General features: G+C 30.7%; 2 protein-coding genes across 3 annotated transcripts; both read right to left on the bottom strand.

Moving 5' to 3' along the window:
* Positions 1 to 6,397: 6,397 nt before the first annotated feature.
* Positions 6,398 to 9,827, bottom strand: LOC119671551 (cytosol aminopeptidase-like). Of its 2 annotated transcripts, none has more exons than XM_038082245.1 (9): positions 9,609 to 9,827; positions 9,417 to 9,538; positions 9,188 to 9,323; positions 7,873 to 8,378; positions 7,585 to 7,804; positions 7,280 to 7,529; positions 6,983 to 7,056; positions 6,736 to 6,910; positions 6,398 to 6,674 (listed from the first exon to the last, which is right to left on the bottom strand). In XM_038082245.1, exons 1-8 carry the CDS (start codon positions 9,729 to 9,731, stop codon positions 6,737 to 6,739), a joined length of 1,605 nt encoding a protein of 534 aa, XP_037938173.1. In that variant the 5' UTR covers positions 9,732 to 9,827; the 3' UTR covers positions 6,398 to 6,674; position 6,736. The 2 variants fall into 2 exon arrangements, with proteins under 2 accessions (XP_037938173.1, XP_037938172.1); XM_038082244.1 differs by having other exon boundaries at positions 6,668 to 6,680.
* Positions 9,828 to 20,358: 10,531 nt separating this feature from the next.
* Positions 20,359 to 20,874, bottom strand: LOC119667134 (corepressor interacting with RBPJ 1-like). The gene has a single exon (XM_038076422.1). The coding sequence runs from the start codon at positions 20,872 to 20,874 to the stop codon at positions 20,359 to 20,361; it is 516 nt and encodes a 171-aa protein (XP_037932350.1).
* Between the last annotated feature and the right edge of the window lie 1,793 nt (positions 20,875 to 22,667).

Below are 22,667 nucleotides of genomic sequence, written 5' to 3'. Positions count from 1 at the left end.
TATTTTTAGGTTGCAGACTGCAAGAAATTAAATTAAATTAAAAAACTTTTCTTCAAATTTTTTTCCGCTTAATCATCAATTTAAGTATTTTATTAATATTCAATTAAGTTAAGTTATTATAAAGTTGAATTCCCTAACAAAAAGTTCGCAAAACATTTAAAAAGTTTATTGCCACAATTGGTTCGAAAATTAATGTAAAAAAGTGAGATTTAAATTCGTTTAACTTTAGAGCTTAAGAACCACGAAGAACCACGAAGAACAGAAAAGAATTCTGCACTTTGCTTTAAGTTTGTATGTTCCTGCGATTATATTTGCGAATTCAATTATGAAGAAAATATATGCTCACTCGCAGAGGCTTAAAGCAATTTGGCTTAAACAGAAGTTTCCACAAAAGCACAATTCTGAAGTTGTCATTTCTTGTTCCGCTTCCGCTGTGATGTACATAAACTTAATGCCTTTAAAGAATTTTCAAAAACGCTTTCTTTCACGCCAGTTCAGGAAATGTGTGAACCAACTTTTGCCAGTTGGGCGACGTGCTTGTACCTGACATCTAATATTTTTATTAAACTGCGAACTTGTCGTGTCGTGTCGTGTACACCCCGAAAAAAGGAACAACTTAAGAAGTAGAAAAAAGTGTGGTAACTAGTGTAACTGTGGTTCCTAATAAACAGTTCATCAACCCATATTACCGGATTTGGAAATGCCATAAACACCACCTGTCGATTTCAGTTATGAATCCCGCCCCCTACTTCTCCACATTTTTGCTCTAAAGTTTGCAACACGTGTGTGAATTTCTTATTATTTTTTTTGGAAGCTCAACAATAATAAGTCACGTTTACTTTATGCTAAACGTACATTTATTCACAACCATAAATCTAAATATTTACCTTCATATAAATTTACATAAGCCACTGTAATTTTAAATGCTGCATTTAGCTGTCAATTTAACAAAAAATATATTTTATGTAAATTTTTTCAATAAACTTTCGCAACTTTTTATTTGTTTTATTGTTTAAATTGTCTCGAAAATAAATTTGCAATATAAATATAAGCTGTGCTATTATATGTGTATTCAATGGGGGTGTGATTTGTACAATAGCATAAATACAATAAAATAATATTAATATTGATGTACGAATTATTTTAAAAACGTACGGAATTCAAAATAAGTACCACGGTGCGTATGAGTAACGAATGAATAATTCATTTATTGCCAAAAAAAATTAATGGCAATAATTTTTTTTTGACAATTTTCACAAGTAGGAACACATGGCCAAACTATATTTTAAGTTTTACAATACGATTTTTAAACTTAAAATTTAAATTGTATGGTCGTTACCCACCCAGATAATTTAAATCTGTGTCATATCGACATGTAACATAAACAGATTCTCGGAAATGAACCTTGATACAACCCTTTAAAATTACACGACCCTTGAGATCTATAGAATTACGGCAGTGAATGTTTACTCTCTGGCTAATAAGTTTTTATTTATTTGAGGAAAAATGCAGTGCGACCAGAATAAATCTACAGTATTTGGATCCCTATTGTTATTCTACGTAACTTTCTATGCCGTGAGGGCTTAACACTACGGTGCTCAAAAAACACACGTATTAGTACAAAGTATCAATTAACGCCTTATTGAAATTTCAAAAGACATTTTCGCCGGTACCAATGAAGAAATGTGTGAAAAACATAATTTCCATCACGGTTTGATGCGTGGCCTACCTACTACCTCTGCTGATCTTTGGATTACAGCACCCAGTGTTGAATACGCAATTCCACGCCAAATGAAATCATTCTTCCCGCGTAAGTTTAAAAAATAAGTAAGAAGAAATGTGTGCAAAACATAACTTCAAACTTGGTTTTGTGCGAGTCCTACCTACTACCTCTGCTGATCCTTGGGTCACAGCACCCGGTGGTGAATACGCAACTCCACATCGAATGAAATCATTGTTCCCGCGTGAGTTTGGATATTAACCACAGCCACTACGAGTCCAACCTCAACTGGACAGTATAGACGAAGCTGCGGGCTACTGACCTCCGTAGTAATAGATTTACACCTTATCTCGCATGCCTTATCTCAAGAATACTCTAATCCCTTCACCGCAGGGGGCAGATATACAGTATATAGTATAAAACCTTGATTTTTAACACAAGGATTAGTATTGTGTAAAGTTTCTTTTAATAGAACTTGTATGGATCCACAATACAACCACCAACAACGTGAAGTTTTGCTATACCATTAGCAAAAAATACGGTCAGTGCTTTCTTTTATATTTTTGACAAATTGTCTTTTTTACATATAAAAATCTTTTATACATCTTTGCCAAGAAAATGGAAATTATTTTTTAATACTCATTTTATTAAATCCATATTAATGAAAAGTTTTGCGTTGAGTTGGAAATCCATTTTTACGTATTGTAATTATAAATATTCGCATTATTCTCAGATGTTTACAGTGTATTATCTTCTAACTGTAGACTGAAAAAGAATGATTACAGCATCTTTCGATTCGGTGCCCATTTCACAAAATCGACAGACATCTTTATCAAATCGAACCTCTATAATTTAGTGATACCGCATTTTCTATTTCATGTTAACTTCATTTAAGTCCCTTTTTGTGAGCGAATATAAAGGCTCATGGTGCTTAACTCCTTGAAAAAAGTATTTGAAATGAATTTCAAAAATAATTATTTTATATTTTATAAAGAAGTTCGAAAAACAACAGTGAACTACAAAAACAAAATTTTAATTAATTTTAATTAATTAATTATATTATTTTAATTTATATTTTACAATTTCAACTTAGTATCAACATTTTTAGCAATCCTAAATAGTTAGTTTTCAATTATATATTTAAATAATATTTAATATTATTAATTTAATAATATTATTGTTTAATGATTTTGTAATTATAAATTTTAATAATGTTAAATTAATGTTTTATTTTTATTAAATGCCATAAATTAATTGTAAATATAGATTAAATGAGATATATTTATAATTTACATTTTTATTTTTATATTCAGCATTTTATTTATTCCAATCGTGAAATTTCATTTTTAATTACGTCAATAAATTTTTTAAATTTTTCCTAGAAATTAATTATAAAGCACTACACATTTTACCATTTGATTGACTTTTTAATTGTTCGTAATTAATTGATAATCTCATTTGTATACTTAAATAGATTTACTCATAAACAGATTTTGGATAATAATATCAAATATTGTATCTACCTACACTCGGTATATGCCACTGCTAATTATGTTTAAGATCGTTTTGAGTAGGTGTTTACATACAATGCTATTTATAATCAAAAAAATATACTCTGTTTATAACATTATTTCTAGACCATAAACTACAAATTAATTGACTAGTGACTACATTTAAAATGTTCAATTAAACAGTTTTTTATTTAACTTAACGTTAAAAATAATTCAAATTCAGTAATAGATGTCGACAATATCTATCTACAATAATTCTTATACAGAATCGTTGTATTTCATTAACAGAAGCATAATATCTCAACAGAACGAGGACTCTTTTAATGAATTAAACAACAAAGACTGACTCTAGAGTTATCTAAATATTTCTATTTATGTTATAGAATAAATATTTTGTGAGTAAATTCTCATATTTATTTATATGAAAAAAAATGTATTTTATTATTCTATTCTATTATTTATTTATTTATTATTATTTTATTTATTATGTATTATTTTTTTTATATTACTAATTAATACATTATTATCTATTATTTTTATTATTTATTATTATTCTATTATTATTATATTATGTATTCTATTATTTTATTAATCTATTATTTAATATACACAAGTTTGCGTAAAAAATTTATTCGTCCTTTATTACTATTCACTTTTGTCAATATTTTAATTTTAGTTTAAATATTGATCAAAAATTCTTAATATTATTTTTAGTTTTACAATTAAGTAATTGTTTTCGGCAGCCTATGTCTATAAGTGGATAACCTCACTTCATCTTAATAGATGGAGAGAGTTGAGCACTTGTAGACAGACCAAACTCATGTTACCAAAACCGTGGGCCAGAGAAGCGATAAAGGTGCTTAGCTATTCGCGGAGCACCCTAAGCTGGCTGACCTCACTAATTACTGGACATGGCAACTTCAAGTATCAGCTCAGAAAGATAACTCTTGCTGAGGAAGACACTTGCAGACTATGTCTAGAAGAAAAGGAGACAGTGGTGCATATATTGTGTCAATGTCCAGCACTGGCAAGTAGGAGGAAGACTGTCTTGGAACACCATTGGGTTGGTGACGACTTGGCAGGAAACCTCAAGCTAAATGAACTGCTTGCATTAACAAAAGATGTAGTTATGCGAACGGAAGCCACTCCAGCTTTAACTCAATAACAACATCCGAGAATAAAAGGACCCTAGTCGTTTCGTGGTCTACTTCGACTAATCCTTCACTTCAGTGGGGCCACTTGTTGGACAGTGCGCTGTCCCAACGACCCACTATATATATATATATAAGTAATTGTTTTCGATAAAGGTTTTATTAGATCAATTTTTCTATAATAAATTGAAATGAAAATCTCAATACTAAGAACAGAAAGCTTTTATATAACCAAATAATTCGACCGTCACTTCTATATGGATGTGTAGCGTTCAGAGTACATTAGGATGAATGACATCCTTAGGGACTTTAAGATTGATCCGATCAAAAAATACATAAAGGATAGAGCCCTGGAATTATTTACGAAAACTGATAGGCTTACCAACACCGCAATATCAAATCTCAGAATGGTTACAGGTTCCTCGGGGAGGTATGCAGATCTGAGGTCAATTAGTGCTTAGTCTGATGAAGTGATAAACAATAATCCAATCCAGGCGTAGAGAGGGGTTAAGAAGAAACCTCGCAGTTAATAGAGAGTAAAAGTGCTCAAATGCACTGACTCAACTCATAATCTGTAAAAGCTTCATGAATATTAAATTTATATATTTTTAACATACATATATTTGTATAATTAGATATTTAAAAAAAAATTAAATTAAAATATAAATATATTATAATATAAATTAATATGAAAACATATTATGCTTTTTATGTATAAATTATTCGTGCAATGTGAAGAGGCGTTGAAAGCGAATGAAACGACTGCTGTTAAAATTTATTAAAATTTTATTTTATTTTAAAAGCAATTATAAAATAAATGAAATCTAATAAAAAAAGTTCTTATGAAAATTCATTTCCAATGAAACATATGTTAATTTACTAACAGGAAAATCACATCTAATAATATTCAATGTTCATAAAAAAAATAAAATTTAAAATTGGGAACAAAATAAAATTATTTGCGGAATTCCCTGCATGTGTGAGTACTGCGTTCACAATAGGCGAAAATATTCTGGTAAAAAATTTTTTGGGTAAACGATTTCAGATATTATTGGCTGGTTTTGCATGTCTGCCAGATAAATGCGGACTGAGCTGTCAAAATAATTTATATTCACTTTGTCAGTTGCGCACTGTAATATAACTCAATTTATTAAAATTCCATGGAATTACAAGGAATGATGTATGTTCTATGAAATTTGGAAAATGTGCGGAATTGCAAACATTATATTCAGGTGTGAACATAAACGCAAAGGTAACATAACGTAGTTGCAAACTTACCAAAAAATATCTTTCTATCTATTTAAAGCACATGTAATAAAGTTGTGAAAATATTCAAAATTGAATTCGACTTTTCCATTGCAACAAAGAAACTTTGAGAACAAATATATATATACATATATATTAAATTCAAAAATAAAATTTAAATATATTAACCATCTTTTTTAGTATGAATTTCCCAATATTGCGTTCCTAGATTAGGTTCTATACATATGAAAGAATATATCAATCATGCAATAAACAATGCCTCTACAAACAGAATTGTATTGAAATTTAACAATTAAAAATAAAAATATAACTAATTAATTCAATTATTCTACAGTTGGTTTATAATTTCGTTCTAATAAAAACACAACAAGTGAATTGGTTAATAAAACTTTCACAGCAAAGTAACAAAACTCCAGAAAAATATGAGAACATAAAAGTCAAGTACGGCTTTAGATCAGTTGGTTAAGGAGCGCTGACTCTAACCATCAACTTTGGCAGGACCTGAGTTCGATTTCTGGTACTTGCAGTCTCAAAAAATTATTTACGAGTAATTAAATATAAGAATTATTTCCGAGACCACTGATGATGGGTATTTGGCAATACTCGAAACAGCTGTAAAGAATTAAATTAACTAAAATAATATAAATTGAATTTTTGTTTTTGTAGTTCACCTCTGTATTATTGCATTTTTTGAAATTAAAGAATTTATATATATAAAAAGTCATTTTATTACACATTAAATATATGTTTCAAAAAATGTTCTAAAATATAATTTTGATAGTTTTTCACTTACTTGCTGAATAACCAAAATTTAATTAACTTATAATTTTGCATAAAATGTAACAAAAAATTTTTTTGGCTTTATATTAAGTAATGTAGGAATAATTAATGATTTTCTCTCCTCATAATAACCGCTTTTTTCTACTTAAGCTCAGACATTTTGCAATGACAACGAATTTGCATATATACCACACTTAACAGACATGGGTTCAATGGACTCTAGTTAAGAATATTACTTGTAATTAGCTGGTCCTGCATTAAAAAATCAATTGATATTAAAAATTTAATAATTAAGAATAAAACGTACATTATTTGAGCTTCATTGCATCCGGGCAAGCCAATTGATATAGGAATTGTACCATGGTACGCGTAGGACGGCCAGTCATGCGATCCTTCAACAAATACGGTATGGTACCAAATTTGGTTAACATGCCCACACCTCGTGTATCTAAATGTGCCCAATCCACACATGGTACAAGTTCCTACATTGCATTCAAATAAAAAGGAATTTTACTTATTTTAATATTTAAATTTCAGTTAAGATAATAACTTACATTAAGGACAGCAGCTGCCAAACATGAAGACGCAGGTCCAGTTCCATTGTTGCTAATATCATAGCTAACATTATCTAGTAAATTTACAACTGTTATTTACATAATTAACATGATCTAGTAATAAATAAATTTCCAAACTATTAATAATGTTAAAATATTTGAGGTATAAGTCTGCATACAATTGGGTAACCATAAAAATACTAAATTCGTGCACTATTTCAACCATTACAATCTCTCTAATTGTGCATTAGAGTCTCTTTAATTGCATTTATATTTTACTATAATATTTGTACTTACTAGTTACAAGTTTCTTATAAAATTGCCATAATGGAAAACGCCACACACGATCCCCAGTTAGTGAACCTGCTTTCTGGAACTGCTTCCAAATGTAATGCGAATTCGAATAAATACCAGTAGCGCCACCGCCTAAGGTTTTCTTCACGCCGTAACCCAATGTGGCAACATCCACAACTAAGCGAGGCTTATAAGTAACCTGCCCATATAACAATGGGTCTGCCATTATGACAACACCAGCTTTATCGAGATCCTTTAATAATATACAATTACCAATTAAATAATACATATATGTTTATAGTACTTACCCTTACTGCCATCGTTTTACCATTTAACAATCTTATTATATCGCCTGGCTTAGTTGACATACCGGATGGCATATTCTCACACAATGGTATAACTGCTGATATGTTAATAGGAAGTGACAATGCAGCAGCAGCTCGTATTGTTGCTACAATAACAGCAGCCCCGCTCATAGCTCCTCGAAATTCATCCATATCTTTGCAACGACGCAAATTGATTGCACCACTAAAAGACAAAATTAAAGACAAAATTATCCTTACAATTCGAAAAAAAAAATAATTGTATTGCTTTACCTATTGAACGTCATGCCTTTGCCGACTAACAAGATGGGCTTATCTTCTGGCGCGGTACCGCAATAACTAACTTCTAAAAGTATTGGCGGTTCACATGAACCTTTAGCAATCATTAAAAATGAATTGAGCTGGTGGGTTTCAATCCAGTCCATTGTTCTTATCTCAACAGTGACACCACATGGACACAGTGCATCAACTGCATTTTGTGCAAAAGTAGTTGGCGTCATTAAATTAGCTGGTGTATCACTAAGTCGACGTGCTAAATTTTGTGCTTCGGACTTAAATAAACCACGTGTCCACGCATCCACATCGCTATGGTCATACAATTCTAATTTAGGTGTTATTGTGCGGTGTTTTTTATCCTTATGTTCATGGTATCTCCAAATAGCTAAAGAACTACCTTCAGCTGCCTGTTCTGGGTACTCCATTGAGTCAACATAAATTTCTCCGCAATTAATTGCTTGCAAGCTGCGGGCACCAACTGCTGTTGCTACTCGAACATTTTCCTTTTATTTAAGAAGAAAATTATTTTTGAAGTTATGCGAATCTTGAAAATATATCACTAAAAGGTCAACATTAGAATTGATATTAATTGCAATCAGATAGATGCTACGTATCATTCGGGTAAACAAAAGACTGACGACATCATTTAATTTTGCACTAAAGAGAGCTTATACCAAACTCAGAATGGAACCAGGAAAAGATATCTTATTGACTATATCAATAAATATATGAAAACTTTTGGCCAGAGTAATACGAAAAGCCATACATAGTGTTTAATGGAGGAAAATTGTAGAACAAATGAAAATTCATTCAAGATGGTATAAATTTTTTTACTGAGATAAGCACAAAAACCTATGACGAATGAAAAGAGGAATGAGGAAGAATTATGAAGAAAGTGATAACGTAAGCTATTTGGAATCGCTAAGTGATGACGTTAATGATATCTCTACTAATATAATTCAAATTTTAATAGTGCGAAAATAAATTTGTTTTCATATATTGAACACAATTTTTTTAGGACACGTTTCTGAGTTTGATATATCAACTTAAGATATAATAAAATGATTACTCTCTATTATAGTAAAAACAGAAATATTAATATATTAATAATAAACATTTAAGTAGCTTCCAAATGGAATGCAACTACCATACATATAAATTCAATATAACTGCAGTAATCCAAAGTCTATTAGAAACCAAATTTTAAAAAATATTTTTTTGACATATGTGCCCAACTGTCAAAAAAAATATTAAAGTAAATTTCTAGTTTCTGTACTGACTATGGATAATATGTTCACTTCACCGTACTTACCATTCCCTCGTCAATCATTTCCAGCTCGTTGAACCCTATTCCTTGTCTTCCAACGCCAACAAGCGCTACTGACTGAAACTCCATATCAATGTTATTAAATACCTGACCTACTCCTGTTTTGCCACTCATTTGACACCTATGCAAAAATATCATATATATGTATACGCAATATACAACACGTATATATTTAATAACATGTTTTATATTATCTTATTAACGTTAGACTTACATTTTAACAAGATCAGTAATTTTTCCCTTAACGCGATCATCAAACTTTTCAGCGCTACTAGTAAGCACCGGTTGAAGACCTTCTTCTTCTATTTCATACAAACCCAATACGATTCCTTTTAGCTATAAAATGAAACACATTATTTCAAAAATGTATATTTATGGGAATTGAAATACAAGTATTTAGTCTTACCTTACTCTTTCCACTACAATCCTCTGCAAAGGAACGCGTTTGCAATTTTGATTTAACGAGACTTAAAAGACGCTTTTGGCAGAGGCTCATTGAGAAGAGAGTCATTATAGGATTTAAAGACATTTTGCTTTTTACTAATTAATTTTTATTACTTAAAATTTTTTTTTCCAATTTTTTTTTGTCTCAGAGAAGTTTTTTGAAACAATCTTTACACAAGTTTAAAATAAAATGAAACGTATATCTACATTCTTCCTTTTAAGTTTACTTTAAAACTTTCATGGTAAATTGATTGATATAAAAATCAAATTTCTTTAAAAAAAAAAATTTTATTTATATAAACCAATCCATAATTTCACTTTCTAAGTAAATCCACTTTCTAAAGCAGTCCTTAAGATCAGTTTTTTTTTGGTTTGTATATAAACTTAGAAATTAACTACTTTTATTATCTTTTTATTCTAGTTCAAGACCATTCCTTTCAATTTTTTTTTATTTTTGAAAATAAGCAGAATTCTCACGGCGCTAGATTCGAGGAATATGGTGCTCAACGAATTTCTGGATTCCATTAAAGCTTAGTAAAGTTTTTCTTCTTTTTTCAACAGTATGAGCTAGGATGTGATATAGTCAGTATTGAAGTACCAAATCCTTTGACCGCCTATAGCTGTAACATCACATTGAGTAGATATAGATAAAATTCGAAACCTTTGTGCAAAGTAAATTTAGCATAAATGCAAAATATTTTCTTAATTGAATTCGTGAATTTGAAACCATTTTACACATGACCTACTAGTAGAGGCAAAATGTAAAGTTAATTGCTTAAATGTGTGCCATCATTAATTAGAAATCTTTTAAAGTGCTAAGCTTTTAGAAATTTGTGGACGTGCTTCATTAAAAAGGTCGCAGAACTGTAATAACGTTTGCGCTGTATTGGATGCTCCCATGGCATATTTCCGAGTACATGCACAATTCGTTGCGGTCGCTTACGGTCTGTGAATAAATTTATTTCACCTTTCAGCAATCACATCGAATCACACCGCATTTCCAGAAGCACACATGCAAAGCAATAAACTCAAATAAATGCTTTTGCGAATACGAGTACCATATATGCTTCCAATGAACAACCTCACAAATAAATTGCAATATGCAGATATATTCACCTGTGCAATACTAAATAGGGGAACCAAATCAACTACAATTTTACAATTGAGTTTTCAACCTCTTGCCCCGCAAGGGTATGAAGACGATACTGAACTGTACGTGTGCATGCATAAATGCAAGCGTGGATCCTTTCCAGCCACTTCACCAACTTGCATGTTTTCGACTGCAGACAAATGTTATTGTTGCTGTGACTTTAATAGTTATTCCTGGAATTCACTCTTTAAATTCAGCTCACATAAACTGAATCCGAACGGAACAATAAAATTGCACAGTTTTAAAGTGTTTCAACAACTTTGACATATCGAAAGGAATAAATACTTTATCACCAAAAATATTTGCAACATTCGAATGCTGCTCAGGTGAATATAAACAAGTGCCAACAGCAAAGCAAACGTCCGCCCATTTTTCGGCTACTATTTTTATATGGAAATGTTACTCCAATAAAAAAAAAAAATAAAAAAAAAAATTAATTTCGAAATGCATTTGGTGTCACGATAAATATTAAATATCAAAAGTTGTTGTTGTTGTTGTTGTGGTTTGAGTTAGTGCTATAGCGCACTTTTACTCTTTTATGGCTTGGGGGCTTATAACCACCCCACACTAGCTTTAACTATTATTATCATTTATTATTATCATTTATTTATCTTATAATTGATGACGGACCGTAGATCAGAATATCTCCCTGTGCATCCTAAGGTGGACTTAAGGTTTGTTAAAGCGGGGTTGGGCAACATATCAACTTTTGCGAATAATTTTAGTGCTCTGTCCTTGATATATTTTTTTACTGAGTCGATCCTTAGATCTCTGTGCATATCTGTTGCCTCAAAATACCAAGGAATCTCTAATTAGTTTTCTTAAAGTCAGATAAAAGTATTGAAAGAAACAAATTTAGCTCTTCAATTTAAAAATAACAGAATTTTTTTTTATTATTTTCTATTATTACCGTGATACATTTTCATTTTTAATAAAATTGCGCTAATAATAAATTTAAATTAATTTTTTTTTTAATTTTCTTATTTTCACTTTTCATCTTCGACTCATAACAAAAAAGTCAATCAATTTTCCAGGAATAAAAACAGGAACCAGGAGCCTCTCGATATGAACAATGAGGCAAAACGTTAAACGCTCAGTAAGGCTTTATTCAGTAAAATTAAAATGCAATATTCCCAATATTCCTCCATTGATTCCACATTTGGTGGCCAATTACAACACCTAACATACTGCGTCGAACACATCTTTATTACAGCGCCCCACTTGTCCGTATATCCTCAAAGTTGTTAACACAAAATATTTACACTGCAAAAGTTGCTCGACAATTTGATGTTTGTGTATGTATGCGTGTATATGTGTGTATGTGCATGACAAATTGCTTCCGGTAAACCCATTTACGCCACTTTCAGTAAATTTATATATACACGCTACATACATTTTTCACGGAACCTTAAATTATTGAGTGTTTGCGAGTGTTCCTTTATAGACTTCTCTGTGTACTCATGTACGGAAACTTACGTTACAATTCTAAACAGGAATATTTTTCGTCAAATCATTGGCTAAATGACTTATCAATTTTGGATTGTAAATTAAATGTTTTTTTAGGACTAAATTACTTCAATTTCTCAAGGAAGGTTCGAAAAAAAATGTGGAGCAGAAGCAGAAATATTCTTGTCATACACAAATATATATTATCCTCTTTGTCTATGTAATGAAGCCACCAAATAAACTAAAACATCAATCTAAATTTTTTCATAGTTCTGCTTTGAGATTAGAGGTAGGTAATAGAGTAGGGTGCCATTTTTATTGACTGGCAATGTAGTTGGCAGTTAAAGACATTGTCTGATTTTAAGAATTCTTCACCATTATATCAAACCTAATCAGATAATATATAGCGGAACACGAGGAACTGACACTCTTAACTGTAAACCCAGTTAAGAGTGTCATAGAAATATTGATGAAATGAAAATGTGGACATTAATGTTTCTATATAATATATTAACTTATATACGCTTAAAAGGTTAGTGCTAGTGCTATACATCTAGATTTCTTACAATGAATGTAGTTTAAAAACATTTAATAATCACGAATAGTTTAAAGCGGATAGTACCACTAACATTTTTTTAAAATAAAACTCTCAGGGAAATGTGATTTAAATTTTTTTAGGGGTGACTAAATATTTATTTAGAATACGACTAGTACACAACATTGTCCCAAATTCATCATCCTAAGCCATCAATTATAATAAAGCCAACTTTTGTCTATAATCATTTATATCATAAACTAAATCTATAAGCAAAGTCATATTGATTGAATTAACATATAATTCTATTAAATGACTTGCAATTCATATAGGAAGCTTTTAAAGTTTCACAGCTGCTGCTTTTTTTAGTGATTAAATTGTGCTATAAAATGCTGTTTCATGATTTCTGTTAACTTTGCAGTATCTACAATATAAGTTATTCCACTAGTAATTACACTATACGCTATTGATAATGACTGTATTAACATTTCAGAAAATTAACTTAATTACACATTAATTACTAGTGATATTTATCACATCATTTTCCAGTCAATCAGTGCAATTACTAATTAAATATTTTAATGAAGCTAAGTACCAATAATCACTTTAGTATATTCACATTGACCACAAAATCAAGGCTCTATAGTCACCTCTTAAACAAGTCCCTTTTAATAACTAGTTAATAATTTACTAGTTAGCAGTTGAAGGTTTTCTAATGAAATGGGTGTTAGATGTATTAACTATTCATAAAACAGTAATGTGAGATTTCAACCATACAGTTTCTGACATGAATACCGTAAAATTTTTGGACAGCCATATTGCAATTAAATCTCTGTTCGGCGTTGCAACTGCTTCTGTTGTCAGTTCTTTTCAAACATACCTAAGGTGTCTAGGCAAGTTTATATCCAATTCATAAAGATCCATACTCATAGAACCATCTGTCGCAACTGAAAACCTAGTAAACTTAATTAAGCAGGTACACTGTTTTCAGAAACCAACTTTTCGGATATTAGTATCTCTCTTGCAATGACTATAGTTGGAATGTAACACAAATATCTAGGGTTAATAAGGAAGTCCGGATAAGATGAAGATTTTTGTTAGATAACAAGCTCAACTAGTTCAAATTCGACAAAAGTTTTATAGGTGCGCTGCTTCGATTTAACTAAAACAATATTAGTAAAACAGTAACAATGATGATAGGCCACTGTATTGGAAATGCATGCAATAAGACTTGGTCTACCCTCTAACAACTTTTGTTTTTAGATAATCACTCTTGTGGTTTTATGGATGAGGAGAAAAATGTACTCCACCTTTTATATCAGTGCTAATCGTTGGCTAGAACGATTCAAAATATTTAGGGACAATTTTCTGACTGATGTGACAGTACTATCATCTTAAAATTAAGCGATTGGTTTCTCACTACTTGTATCGCAAATTTTGAAAGGTGCGTTGTTCCTTCGCTAGATACTACTAACTTCTGCGTTTAAATTGGTTGTTCGTTGAATTATACAGACAGCGTCTCTTCGATAGTAACACAATGGATCATTATTTGTATTGAAATGAGATTCGGTAGATACTCCAACCTAACGTAACCTAATTTGTAAGCTCCTTTGATTTAAATTTCTGTTGTTCGTTGAATTATACAGACAGCGTCTCTTCGATAGTAACACAACGGACCATTATTTGTATGGAAGTGAGCTTCGGAAGATACTCCAACCTAACGTAATCTGTAACCTAATCTGTAAGCTCCTTTGATTTAATTTTCTGACTATAGGACTGATCTACCTTCTATCTTATTATTATATTAAGGGATGTGGCACTGCGACAGTCGGGTCTAGTGTTCCCCCTTCTGAGTTTAGATTAGGTCTCTAAGCCGTGTTATGTCAATAAAAAGTAGTGTAGAACCTGCTTTATAGAGTTTTATTGCTTCTTCCGTTAGAATTTACATTCCCTACCTTCAGAATATGATTAATTGATACATGATTCACTTTTCTGTAGTAGGGAGCCTTCAGTTCTGTGTTGATTATTCTAAAACTTGTACCTATATCCAATTTTTAGTAAATTTTTCCTCGAAACACTTTTTATGTTTTTATGTTTTTAGTTATGAGGGAAAACACAAAAATACTCGTATTTACACATGCAAATAATGTCTACACCTGTTGCTGCCTTAACAATGTTTCCCCGGTTTTCGCTCGTTTTGAATATTCATTTTGCGAATTGCTGGTTTCACTAAAATCGTCAGCGTTTTTAAATTTTATTGGAGACCAAAAATATATGTTAGTGTATTGTTTCATTAATTTTTTTCCTATTTACTTTCTACTCGTCGAGTATATTTTATTTATTGAGCTAAAATAAAAAGCCAACAACTGTCAGGCGAAATGCAATATAAATTTTGCAATGCGGCAATCAAGCTTTCAACATTGATGGATGAGTGGTGGTAACGCAGTAACTCCTACGCACACACTCACTCACATGCACACACAGACAAACTTACTCATTCCTTCATAGTATATACTATAGTTGCGCACGTCACGATACGCATTTGCACTGCCAGTATGTGTGCTGCGTATGTGAGTGTGGGTGTGTGTGTGAGTGTGTGTGTGTGTGAGTGTGGTTTGTGCAAAGGATTCATGCAGTATCCTTGCTTTCCTACGTACTTACTTCATTTGAGTCGCATTCAAAGCACTCGCATTATTTTTGAAAATAAATGCGAATGAATAATTTTCTTCAAATGCAATTTTTTCAATTTAATCACAGAATAAGCATTAATGAAGCCTTTTATACCTTAAAAAGCTTGTGTGTTTGTTTGTTTGTTTGAGTTTCATTTCCTGGAGCGGGGCACGTTGACAGCCGGGCAAAGGTTTTAAGTGCGTTCACGCCACGCTTAGTGAATTTTTCCGCAAATTCTTGAAAAGCAATTTTTATTTTCGTACCGCTTGTCTGCATTTTTGACCCAAATAAGTTTCCATGTCATGTTTACTGTTTGTGCTGTCTTGATTAAGTCAAAATGAATTATTTCGCCCTTTTCAACATAAAAATTAATATTTTAACGAAGTAATATGCGTGAACGGAATATGTAATTATAAACAATTTGCCGTGCGCAGAGACGCAGAGACGCTCTGTTAACGCAGTGACCCCCCGCACGCCAATCAATCATAAGCTTAACAGGCGATAGAGCGAAGGACCGAAAGACCAAAGGAGAGAAGTGTACAATATTTGCATGGCTATTTCCTGTTTACTACCCGACCTTTTACATGCCTCCATTTTATGTAAGTAGTAAATAACAAATTGTTTACTTTACAGTAATAAACATAAAAATGGATTTAGTGGGTGCGGTACTGAGAAAAAAAGGACAAAGAGTATGAAATTCATTCAGAGAATTATTGGCATTTTTTTTGTGTTTATCTATAAAATTTAATTTCTTTGGTTCATTTTATTACCTCCATTTGTAAAAAATGACATAAAATTCTAGTAAAAAGACTCTCGGTTAAAAAAATAATCCTTTCTCCTAATGATTTTTAAAATTTATTTCCTTTTTCAAGCAAAATCTTACAACGAGTACATACCATAAATATAAAGTACATATCCAAAAAAAGTCAAATAAATATGAAAAATAAAAAAAATTAAAAAAAAAATGTAGATAATAATTTATTTTTCATGCTAATGGGCCTTAAAATTATAATTATTATGTTGAAGAATTAAGCACGGCAATCTAGAAATCTATTGTTATTCTTTCTTGGCATTGAAATGTTTCTCCTAGCCCGACTTCCTCGATAAATTGTTGTATTGAACCTACTTCACCGAGGCTTATATTTTTATCCAATATCAGATGCCCACATAAGTATTTTCTCTTTTTATGCTACAGTGCCAAGCAGACTCTCATCTCATGATATTGAGTCCCATTCGCGTCCCTGCAAAGCCTACATGTTCTACTAAAGTAATTTCTAATATTGTCAGACAATAATTAAATCTGAAATGCACTGTTAAAACTCCTAAAATGATTCTTGTTTCCACCAAATGTTACATGATTTGATTTGCATTGAAATCCTACACATAGCCTTTCTTTTATATATTCGCAGTGATTCCTTGTAAGCAGCTATTATTGCCGGAATATCTTTCATATTATAAGCTAAAATTGGTCTGATAACTACTTTTCGCTACAAGTCCATATTTAAAAGTTTTGAAATGATCTAATTGGAATTTATTTGTCCGTAAAATACTATATTGGTTATTATAGCCGTGTACGAGTTTCAGTAAATTGATAATAAATTTAGGGAAATAATAAATTATGTCAGTATGGCAGCAAATGTTGGTATTTACCAGAATTTCGCATTGGGTAAATTAGTTGTTACCCTTTTGAAAATTTTATAAGATGATAAATAAATAAATATATAAATTGAAAAACTTTTAACCAAAAAATAATAAATAAATACAATAAATAAATATTTACAAAAATTTTTTGCAGTGCAAAAAATTCCTACGAAATTTTAATTTACTTTACCCCCAATTTACTCGAACTCGCACACGGCCTATGTAGACTGCATTACTAACTCGCTTAAAGCAGTGATTTATTTTTATATTAAAACTTTAGTGTCTTATTATGGACTTGATTATTTCTTCTTTAATAGTCAAACTTGCTCTGACATTGCTAATATTTTTGGCCAATTCCTTTAAGAATCTGTCAAATCGGGCTGATAAGACTTATTTATCAGTTAGTATTAAGGCAACCCCTGATTGGTTTATTTTTTAAAATAGATAGTTGCCCCAGAAAACAGAACATGAACTGATTGCAAGGGTCTCTAAATTCAACTGAAATATTAAAGTCTGCCTCAAACTACTAATTATTCTTCTAAAGTATTCTTCCTCTTTATTAATAGATTTCGTCAATATAAAAAAACGAACTTTCACTCTAACATTTGTATTCGTACCGGTCGTTAAGTACGACAGTAAATATTTAACATCTTAGAAACTGGTTATTCCCACTATTTTTAAATTTTAATCTGCCCCCACTATTTCCCACATTCTTGTTCTTAAAATTGCTGCGGTTAAGAGTAATGAATTGTGCCCCTACATTTTGTGCTACTCTTATAATGACAAATAAAGAGCACAGTGTACCCACATTTTTTTCGTTTTTAGAAAAGAAATACTGGGTATACCCATACACAAGCCAACACAATAATAATTTCTGTTTTTTATTTGATATGAACGGCAAGAGCACTGCTTACACCGGAGTGTGCTCAACCTAAGTGTACGATATTTCTTCTGCGTGAATACATTCATTTTGATATACAAACCACTTTGTGCATACCTGACTGCAGTGAAAATAGATTTATAAATTGCACCATAATTTCCCCCAACAACCTCCAGAGCAGCTCTGTAAGCACTTGATTTATGCAAACGTATGCATAAAACCGAACCACTTTCGCCATGTTGAAAGGGTTCAATAAATCCTGATTGCCGGCGGAGGGAAGTACATTTTGATAAACTCCATATTCTAAACTGCAAATTGCATGCAGGAGCACAACTTATTGATAATTAATGGCCCATGGAAACACCGTTTATGGTGGACGCGTAGCACTTGTAGGTGGGCAACTGGTGTTGCTGCTTCGTTCTGATGTTGGTGATTCTGATTCTCTCCTTGGGGGGCCAAGTCCAACAGGTTGTTGTGTCAACTTAATTAGTTTTATTTAATGTTTTCACAGGCGCGCTCCAATAATTCAGCTGTCGATGAAATTATGGAAAATTGATTATTGCCGTGTTTGGATTTTGGGTAATTTATATGTAATTTGTTGTGTTTGGTCTGGATACATTTTAGGCATATTAATTTAATCAAATTATTAAACAAATTACAGTAGAGTACATGACAGGCTATGCTAATAAAATTACTCAGACATACATTCATTCACATTCATTTCATGCTCTTCAGATAATCACAAATAATCAAACAAATAAACAAAGAACGAAATCCAATTAATAAAATTTATTGTCGCAAGCTATTAAGTCGAATGAGTCATTATTAATTTATGGTATTTTATACAAATATAAATACTAAATGGAAGCTATTAAACAGAATTAAATAAAAATTTTCATAATAGAGAATTTTGTTTTTTTTTTTGTAATGGAGTTAACTTAATTTTATGATTGTAAACTTCATTTAAGTTTAAACCTATTAATATATTAATTAACTCAAATTGCTTCGAAAAATATCACAAAACTAAACTCCATTCAAATCTTACAATACACTCAAATATTTAACCCAATTCAATCTTTTCGCTCTGACTTCCATAATTTCTGATATATTAGTCTGATTAACTGATTTTACTTAGTTAACTAGTTATAGCAACCACATATCGGTCTTGACTGCATTCAATATCTTCTATGACTTACGTCTAAAACTGACACTATTGGTTGTAACTAATGTCACACTATGACATCTTACCCAGTATTCGATATTTCTGCCTAAAAAAGAATCGCCTTCAATATTGATGCCAGTTACTAATATCAAGCTATGGCCAGCTACTCAGTGTTCGATTTTTATTTCTGTAAGAAGGTATGTTTCCATATATCCAACTATTGCTATTTTTTGTATTTTTTATAACAAGCATATCATCCGCAATCCTTAACACATCTCCTAGACAATCTCTTCTTTTTTCAAAATCCCTAACGATTGCTTATCGCTATACTTTATTGTCCATGTTTTCTCACCATATAATAAGCTAGTACAATAAGTGACTTGTGAGAAAGTTATGTTTGCCTATCAAGAGAAAGTTTTCTTTCAATAAGTGACTTGTGAGAAAGTTATGTTTGCCTATCAAGGGAAAGTTTTCTTACTAAACCTATGGCAACATCTATTAGCAAAAGCAATTTCTACTGATGTTAATGATATGTAATAAATTTCTAAACAAATCTATTCGATTTCAAAAATACGGTTGTCGAAAACGTCGTAAGCTTTGAAGTCATTTGGATAATATGTAAATTTTTTCTATTCATGCAATCCACTAATGAGATACTAAGATTTTCAATTAATCTAAATATTATCCCACCCCGTCTTCTTACTCATCTTATCAACAATGTTGTTATCAACAATGACACCACCACAAAAACTAAAGACCAAGAAAGATCGGAGTCTCAGTTTAGCCCCATCTTACATTTTAATTTAGTTGATAATCTATATGCTTATATTTTCAAACCTCAACATAACTTTGTATTATTTCAATTCTTTAAATCTTTAAGCCAGTGATTGAATAAGGTCTCAATTGAAAAACCCTTCCATAAAATTTCCTATGTCGGTACTACTGTTCTTGATTATTTGCGTGGTATGTATATTCTTTACAAACATATGATTTTAAAAGTAACATATCAACAGAAATAGCTTTTCTTATCTTATCACCTATATTTTGTATTTTATATCGATTAATATTTATAACAATTTTTTAATAGAGAAAATAGAGACATACGATTTTACAAACAATAAACATTTTTTTTATTTATTTAACATTTTATAATAAAAATTGAATCACGCAATTCCACTTCTAGTATTTAACATATTTAGTTTGTAGACAAAATTGATGTTTATTGACATCAGTTTGAATCACTGGAACTTGAGCTTGAACTGGAACTAGAACTGGATCGTATTTCAAAGTGGTTCGAACTTATACTGGAACCAGAACTTATTTCGAAGTGGTTTGACGAGTGACAGCATTTTTTGTTTTCTTTAAAAATTCGTTTTTCTTCTTTTCTCCTTTGTTTCCGCAAATCTTTCTCCATTTTTCTCACATTCTTCTCATAGTCTTTCTGTTCTTTTCTCACAACTTTCTTTTCATATTTTATTTGTTTTTCTGTTACTTTTTTCTCATACTTAATTTGCTTTTCCAACATTTTTTCTTGATGTTTTATGCGTTTCCTTTCATTTTTATCATAGACTTCGAGTCCAACCACAACGTCACAATGCTCGCATGTATTACTAAAGGAGTTCATTATATCTTCTACAATAAAACCAATCTCTTTAGCTTTATTACTTGGTTCAATAATAGGTTGATAATCAACTAATACAACCTCAACTTTTGAAGTTTTTGATTCTGATTTCTCCTTTGACATTACAAATTTTCACTTTTTAAAAACTTTTCTAATAATTTTTCATGATCAGTTAATTAGATTTATTTAATTTAATTTAATTTAATTTGATTTAATTTAAAATTACTTGTTGTTAGTAGTATTGACTGGTGACTAATAGTAAACTGTGAACGAGTCTGATATATAACAACCAAAACAAACCTTTATTCGTTATCAACAAAGTATCATAACTCTCCATATCTAATCTTCTACGCAAATTGCTGGGAATACTATGGGTACTCATAAACTACTTCATATATAAATTTTTAAATTTTAAAAATTATTTTAATTAATACGAAATCTATATTATGACCTTTTATTCAACTTATAAAGCCAGATCCAGACATAAATATTGTACGTGGGATTAATAAAAAACTCATTTAATCTGCAATTATTCTTAAAACAGGAAATAAACTCATTATGATCAACAGACATCTTCATAACATCTAGTGGTTGAGGACCACTTCCAACGAAGAATTGTGGCTGCTGTCGAATCAAGTCAACAACAACACTATGGTGAAGAAAGGAAATAAAAGATATAAGAAGATACGCTCTATAAAGAATATAATGATATCATATGTTGATATGATATAAAACCAAAAGGCTACTTGGTGCCACAACAGACAGCAAACGGCTTGGAGTAGACTACTGACTAGCACAGAAATGTTTGGAACAACTTGAGGAAACTCTAAGCAATACAATTTATATTTATTATGATTTTATTTATGATAACTCTATTATATACTATATGTGTAATATTAAAACGCAGGGTTGTAATTACAATTTAATTTTATATGATTTTTAATTTATTTTAAAATTTAACATATTATATATGTTTTTATTTTATGTTAACCATAATGATTTTTTAAAAATTAATTATTTTAATAACAAATTTCAGTACATACTTATATTTTAAATTAAAAACATTATACGAATAAGTAGCTTCATTTATAATCATATATCATCTATTTTTATTTTTTGATTATATTTAAATAGTTAATATAAACTATAAACAATCGTACCATAAACACACACACCGACTTTTGTCAAGAAAATTTAGAAATTAAATGGAATTGCAAAAACTATGAATTCCTTGACCAGTTACAGAAGCGATTTCTTAATTGACAGCTTTTACAATCATAAGCAAGTCCTCTCAAAATCGGATGACGATGTCCATGTGAACGTTCACGAGAGCGGCTACGTGAACACCTATGAGTTCTTAATAGAGATACACAATGACACGAACGACAACTACGATGATGTTGATGTTTCTTTGCTCTTTTTTTAAGCAAATCATTATACAGATTTGTCATCATATCATACTCACTATCATCTGAACTCAAGTTGGAATCGCTTTCCTGTGTTCCTTCGGTATTTCCTAAACTGACTCGTAATTGATGTACGGCTTTATTTAGTAGTTCTTGAGCCTCGAGGGCTTTCCAAATAGCATCATTAAGAAAATTTAATGTTGTTATGTGGACGGTAATGTTATTGCCTTCTTTTTCAATACTCGTATTTGCATTGACTGAACCTTGTGATGTTTGTGGCTGCTCTTCTAAATCTATACAGTCGATCGTTATTGCTGTATTTTGCACTGAATCAGTTGCTGTATGTTTTCCAGACATCTTCACTATATCTCTGTTTATATTATACTACAATACAAAATGTTATTAATATAAGTTTATACTATTTCTTTCTTTTTCTTTTCAACATTTGTTTAATACTTTGTTTAACACAAACAAAATATTTTTATTTTTTGCTCTCAATCTCACTTTTTG

This window comes from Teleopsis dalmanni, chromosome 1, assembly GCF_002237135.1.
Source record: "Teleopsis dalmanni isolate 2A chromosome 1, ASM223713v2, whole genome shotgun sequence".
Taxonomy (NCBI): Eukaryota; Metazoa; Arthropoda; class Insecta; order Diptera; family Diopsidae; genus Teleopsis; species Teleopsis dalmanni.
This window is presented reverse-complemented; position numbering and strand designations above follow the sequence as displayed.

Coding starts and splice junctions, on each gene's coding strand:
- LOC119671551 (XM_038082245.1), bottom strand. CDS start 9,731: ATGTCTTTAAATCCTATAATGACTCTCTTCTCAATGAGCCTCTGCCAA. Junction 7,805..7,872: donor AAAGGCATGACGTTCAATAG/GTAAAGCAATAC, acceptor TTTGTCTTTTAG/TGGTGCAATCAATTTGCGTC. Junction 7,530..7,584: donor GTAAAACGATGGCAGTAAGG/GTAAGTACTATA, acceptor ATATTATTAAAG/GATCTCGATAAAGCTGGTGT.
- LOC119667134 (XM_038076422.1), bottom strand. CDS start 20,874: ATGTCAAAGGAGAAATCAGAATCAAAAACTTCAAAAGTTGAGGTTGTA.